Source organism: Sinohyriopsis cumingii, unplaced genomic scaffold (assembly GCF_028554795.1).
Source record: "Sinohyriopsis cumingii isolate HCF-2022 unplaced genomic scaffold, ASM2855479v2 utg000555l, whole genome shotgun sequence".
Classification (NCBI taxonomy): Eukaryota; Metazoa; Mollusca; class Bivalvia; order Unionida; family Unionidae; genus Sinohyriopsis; species Sinohyriopsis cumingii.
The window spans coordinates 697256-704461 of record NW_028315910.1 but is presented as its reverse complement, the minus strand read 5'-3'; the positions used below and the strand labels follow the sequence as shown (position 1 = coordinate 704461).

Genomic DNA, 7206 nt, shown 5'->3' with positions numbered 1-7206 from the left:
TATGTTCAACAGTGTGTAGGTCTACATAATGTGATGTTCAACAGTGTGTAGGCCTACATAATGTGATGTTAACAGTGTGTAGGTCTACATAATGTGATGTGATATTTAGTCATGTGACGTTTAACAGTGTGTAAATCTACATAATGTTATGTTCAACAGTGTGTAGGTCTACATAATGTGATGTTCAACAGTGTGTAGGTCTACATAATGTGACGTTTAACAGTGTGTAGGTCTACATAATGTGATGTTAACAATGTGTAGGTCTACATAATGTGATGTTCAACAGTGTGTAGGTCTACATAATGTGATGTTCTACAGTGTGTAGGTCTACATAATGTGATGTTAACAGTGTGTAGGTCTACATAATGTGATGTTCAACAGTGTGTAGGTCTACATAATGTGACGTTTAACAGTGTGTAGGTCTACATAATGTGATGTTAACAATGTGTAGGTCTACATAATGTGATGTTCAACAGTGTGTAGGTCTACATAATGTGATGTTCTACAGTGTGTAGGTCTACATAATGTGATGTTAACAGTGTGTAGGTCTACATAATGTGATGTTTAACAGTGTGCAGGTCTACATAATGTGATGTTTAACACTGTGTAGGTCTACATAATGTGATGTTTAACAGTGTGTAGGTCTACATAATGTGATGTTCAACAGTGTGCAGGTCTACATAATGTGATGTTTAACAGTGTGTAGGTCTACATAATGTGATGTTTAACAGTGTGTAGGTCTACATAATGTGATGTTTAACAGTGTGTAGGTCTACATAATGTGATGTTTAACAGTGTGTAGGTCTACATAATGTGATGTTTAACAGTGTGTAGGTCTACATAATGTGATGTTTAACAGTGTGTAGGTCAACATAATGTGATGTTTAACAGTGTGTAGGTCTACATAATGTGATGTTCAACAGTGTGTAGTTCTACATAATGTGATGTTAACAGTGTGCAGGTCTACATAATGTGATGTTTAACAGTGTGTAGGTCTACATAATCTGATGTTCAACAGTGTGTAGGTCTACATAATGTGATGTTTAACAGTGTGTAGGTCTACATAATGTGATGTTTAACAGTGTGTAGGTCTACATAATGTGATGTTTAACAGTGTGTAGGTCAACATAATGTGATGTTTAACAGTGTGTAGGTCTACATAATGTGATGTTTAACAGTGTGTAGGTCTACATAATGTGATGTTTAACAGTGTGTAGGTCAACATAATGTGACGTTTAACAGTGTGTAGGTCTACATAATGTGATGTTAACAATGTGTAGGTCTACATAATGTGATGTTTAACAGTGTGTAGGTCTACATAATGTGATGTTCAACAGTGTGTAGGTCTACATAATGTGATGTTCTACAGTGTGTAGGTCTACATAATGTGATGTTAACAGTGTGTAGGTCTACATAATGTGATGTTTAACAGTGTGCAGGTCTACATAATGTGATGTTTAACACTGTGTAGGTCTACATAATGTGATGTTTAACAGTGTGTAGGTCTACATAATGTGATGTTCAACAGTGTGTAGGTCTACATAATGTGATGTTAACAGTGTGTAGGTCTACATAATGTGATGTTTAACAGTGTGTAGGTCTACATAATGTGATGTTTAACAGTGTGTAGGTCTACATAATGTGATGTTTAACAGTGTGTAGGTCTACATAATGTGATGTTAACAGTGTGTAGGTCTACATAATGTAGGTCTACATAATGTGATGTTTAACAGTGTGTAGGTCTACACAATGTGATGTAATGTTTAACAGTGTGTAGGTCAACATACAGTAATTTTAAAAGTAAGTAGTCAATGTATAGTAATATTTAACAAGATGTAGGTCTATATAATGTGATGTTTAACAGTTAGTAGGTCTGCATGATATAATGTTTAACAGTATGTATTTGTTCCTAGGTTATAAAACCTGTGTACACTATCTCAGTTGTCTCCATAAATTAAATTTACGTTTTCAAAATCTTAGTAATAGGGCAACAAGAAACTGCGAGTTTGAGTTCCTCTGACCTTCCCCACCCTGTTTTAGATATTTTGACAAGTTAGGGTGTGAGATCAGAACCTATTACCTACTAAAACATGGAATTCACCTCTACCATGATGTAGTGGCATGGGGTAGATGCTTACACAATCATACAGTAGTGGCATATGGTAGATGCTTACAAAGTCATACAGTAGTGGCATGGGGTAGATGCTTACACATTATGCAGTAGTGGCATGGGGTAGATGTTTACACAATCATGCAGTTGTGGCATGGGGTAGATGTTTACACAATCATGCACTAGGGGCATGGGGTAGATGCTTAGACATTATGCAGTAGTGGCATGGGGTAGATGTTTACACAATCATGCAGTTGTGGCATGGGGTAGATGTTTACACAATCATGCAGTTGTGGCATGGGGTAGATGTTTACACAATCATGCAGTTGTGGCATGGGGTAGATGTTTACACAATCATGCACTAGTGGCATGGGGTAGATGTTTACACAATCATGCAGTTGTGGCATGGGGTAGATGTTTACACAATCATGCAGTTGTGGCATGGGGTAGATGTTTACACAATCATGCAGTTGTGGCATGGGGTAGATGTTTACACAATCATGCAGTTGTGGCATGGGGTAGATGTTTACACAATCATGCAGTTGTGGCATGGGGTAGATGTTTACACAATCATGCAGTTGTGGCATGGGGTAGATGTTTACACAATCATGCACTAGTGGCATGGGGTAGATGCTTATACATCATGCAGTAGTCTTGGATTTGGCAAATGAGGGTATGTGAGAAAGCTTGCCAGTAGCTTCTTGTGGGTCGGTGGTTCTTTCCGGGGTTTTCCTGGGTTCTTTCTCCACCCTTAATACTGGCCGCTATGTATAGCCTATTGTGTGCTGAAAAATGGCATTAAACCCACAACAACAACAACAACATCATGCAGTAGTGTCATGGGGTAGATGCTTACACAATCATGCAGTAGTGGCATGGGGTAGATGTTTATACAATCATACAGTAGTGGCATATGGTAGATGCTTACACAACCATACAGTAGTAGCATGGGGTAGATGCTTACACAATCATGCAGTAGTGTCATGGGGTAGATGCTTACACATCTGCAGTAGTGGCATGGGGTAGATGCTTACACAATCGTACAGTAGTGGCATGGGGTGCATGCTTACACAATCGTACAGTAGTGGCATGGGGTTTATGCTTACTCAATCATACAGTAATGGTATGGGGTAGATGCTTACACAATCATGCAGTAGTGGCATGGGGTAGATGCTTACACAATCATACAGTAGTGGCATGGGATAGATGCTTATACAATCATGCACTAGTGGCATGGGGTAAATGCTTACACAATCATGCACTAGTGGCATGGGGTAAATGCTTACACAATCATGCACTAATGGCATGGGGTAGATGCTTATACAATCATGCAGTATTGGTATGGGGTAGATGCTTACACAATCATGCACTAGTGGCATGGGATAGATGCTTACACAATCATGCACTAGGGGCATGGGGTAGATGATTACACAATCATGCACTAGTGGCATGGGGTAGATGCTTACACAATCATGCAGTAGTGGCATGGGGTAGATGCTTACACATCATGCAGTAGTGGCATGGGGTAGATCCTTACACAATCATACAGTAGCAGCATGGGGTAGATGCTTACATAATCATGCAGTAGTGGCATGTTGTAGATTCTTACACATCATGTAGTAGTGGCATGTGGTAGATGCTTACACATCTGCAGTAGTGGCATGTGGTAGATGCTTACACATGTGCAGTACTGGCATGTGGTAGAAGTGGCATGTGGTAGATGCTTACACATCTGCAGTAGTGGCATGGGGTAGATGCTTACACATCATGTAGTAGTGGCATGGGGTAGATGCTTACACATCTGCAATAGTGGCATGGGGTAGATGCTTACACATCTGCAGTAGTGGCATGGGGTAGATGCTTACACATCATGTAGTAGTGGCATGGGGTAGATGCTTACACATCTGCAGTAGTGGCATGGGGTAGATGCTTACACATCTGCAGTAGTGGCATGGGGTAGATGCCTACACATCTGCAGTAGTGGCATGGGGTAGATGCTTACACATCATGTAGTAGTGGCATGGGGTAGATGCTTACACATCTGCAGTAGTGGCATAGGGTAGATGCTTACACATCTGCAGTAGTGGCATGGGGTAGATGCTTACACATCTGCAGTAGTGGCATGGGGTAGATGCTTAAAAAATCATACAGTAGTGGCATGGGGTAGATGCTTAAAAAAATTATACAGCAGTGGCATGGGGTACATGCTTACACAATCATACAGTAGTGGTATTGGGTAGATGCTTTAAACAGGGGCTAGGATAATTAGGTGACATTATATCTAAACAACATCTGATATCAATTGGTGATCTAAAACATTTATACTCACATGACACAAGTTCAGAATCTGTATCAACACGTGCAATCAAAGCTTCTCGGATATGTTGAGCTTTTCGATTCTTCTTCACATTCAAGTAATATCTGTTTAAAAGTGACTGTGCCTGGGCATGAATTTTCTCAATTTCCTCTCTTGTTTTGTGCTTTGGCTGAAATTGACAAAAAAGCCATTCAAGAAAACTAATATTAGCAGCAGAAGGGAAAGTACAACTCAGAGGATTATCATTAAACATTCCCTTGTGATGAACAAATATCACCAGCTTATGATAATTTCAATATACCAACTAGAAGTGAGTTCAGTGAACACAAATGTCCTGACACTGTGACCTACTTTTGGTGTGATGGTGTTATATTAACCAAGACACTTAACACCATGTCCTCACAACTGCATGGCTGTTGATGTACGATCAAAAGGGGAAAAATACCTAGAAAGTCCTCTTAGCTGCTTGGATGCAGGTGTAAGGAGATTTATGATGTGAAATAACTAAAATGCTAATAGGAAATCACCAAGTCCTCTCAACTGGTTAGATGAAACCATACAGAGATCTATGAAAGGGAGATAACTAAAATAATTTTAGGAAATCAAAAAGTCCTTGATAGGACACACGGTACTAATGATATGGAAAAATGGGAACCAGCCTGGAAATGGGTGAACATAAAATAGAGTATATATGGGTCTGGCTGGCTAGGATTGGTTAATAATGTAAGTTATGTTTTAGGAAAAAGAATCTTTTGAGAGCTTATCCTAGTTTTAAATGAATTTTTTTTTAGAGACATTGTTTTACTGATGGAATTTTAGTCCTTTAACAGTCTTGAGTTTGGAATACTCATTACTAAAATTAGCACCTGACTCTTTGGTGTAGAATTCAAAATATGTTTCAAACACATGCAGGTCCAGAAAATGCCACGGCTCATATCCTTTCCTCTACACAGAAGCTGATATCCAGGTTTCATCTATACTGATAAATATAAGTTTGATCATGAGCACTCAAAAATGTTAAGTTATTGAATTTTTAATATTATCGTGTTTGCATAGGTTTACCATGCGAACTGAATTAGTACCATTAGTTGAAGATGTACAGAGATCTATGAAAGGGAGATAACTAAAATACCACGAGGAAATCACAAAGTTCTCAGTTCTTGGATGACAAGATATGGAGATCTATGATCAAGAGATATTAAAATAACAACAGGAAGTCCTCTCAGCTGAACAGATGACAATGTCAGAAAATATATGAAGAGGAGGCAACCAAAATACCAAGCAGAAATCCTCAAACCCTCTTAATTGCATAGATGACAATGTCAGAAAATATATGAAGGGGAGACAATCAACATAACTTGTGGAAATTACCAAGCCCTCTCAGCTGCTTAGATCTTTTATGTAAGAAGATCCATGAAGTGGAGGATCAATATACACTGAGAAAATCACCAAGTTCTCTCACTTTCTTAGATGCTGATGTAGGGATATACACAACAGGGATATAACTGACAAAATAATACAAAATTACAGGTCCTCTCAATTGCTTAGATGTTGATATACATAAAATGGGGATAAAACTGACAAAATAATAAAAATATTACAGATCCTCTCAATTGCTTAGATGTTGATATAAGAAGATATGTGAATGGGAGATAACTAAAATACATGGTGGAAATCAACAAGTCCTCACAACCACTTAGACATAAGTGAAAGGTGCCGATGAAGGGAAGATAACAAAATTAGAGGAAATCATCAAGTCCTCTCAATTTCTTACATGTAAGTGTAAGGAGACAAAGAAAGTGCAGAGAATCAAAATACCTAGAGGAAATCACGATGTTCTCTTATTTGTTTAAATGTAGGTGATGTTTAATCTATTAAGGGGAGATAACCAAAATACTTAAAGGAAATCACCAAGTTCTCTCAACTGCTTAGATAGAGGTGAAGGAATATTAATCATGGGAGACAACTCAAATAACAATGAGAAATCATAAAGACCCTTGGTTGCTTAGATCTAGTTATACGGAGTCATGTTTATTTAAATATATTTTATTGCCATAAATTTTGACAAACAGGATCAGACTACAAGTTGTCACAACTCAGATTAAGCCTTTTCACTACAATCAATAAGAAATTTACAGCACCACAAAATTAATATGGTTTCATATAATTACATGCAAGCATACATAATTCAGAGAAAACAGGTATGAGAGAGACAGAAAGACTGATTACATGTATGAAATTATAAATGAAGATAATTAACCTTTTCTCCTACCTTTCATAAGCAATAAGTGCCTGGAACACTATATACTAAACTTAATCATGTGTTAAATAATGCTATCCAACCTTGTAAATTGAAACTACACACAGTTTCCACCACGGTAAAGTACATGTACGGTTTCCACCATGGTAAAGTACATGCATGGTTTCCATCGTGGCAAAGTACATGCATGGTTTCCACCATGGTAAAGTACATGTACAGTTTTCACCACGGTAAAGTACATGTATGGTTTCCACCATGGTAAAGTACATGCATGGTTTCCACCATGGCAAAGTACATGCATGGTTTCCACCATGGCAAAGTGCATGTACAGTTTCCACCATGGTAAAGTACATGCATAGTTTTCACCATTGCAAAGTACATGTATGGTTTCCACCATTGTAAAGTACATGTATAGTTTCCACCATGGTAAAGTACATGTACAGTTTCCACCATGTTGAAGTACATATATAGTTTCCACCATGTTAAGTACATGTATAGTTTCCACCATGTTAAGTACAT

General features: G+C 38.1%; 1 protein-coding gene across 1 annotated transcript in view; it reads right to left on the bottom strand.

Annotated features, from left to right (window-relative positions):
* The window catches only part of LOC149773790 (IQ calmodulin-binding motif-containing protein 1-like), a 65603-nt gene that overhangs the window by 1882 nt on the left and 56515 nt on the right, over positions 1-7206 (bottom strand). Inside the window, exon 13 of the mRNA XM_089946012.1 lies at positions 4440-4596. Within this exon, the coding sequence (XP_089802138.1) occupies positions 4440-4596 (157 nt within the window). The remainder of the gene's footprint in view (positions 1-4439; positions 4597-7206) is intronic.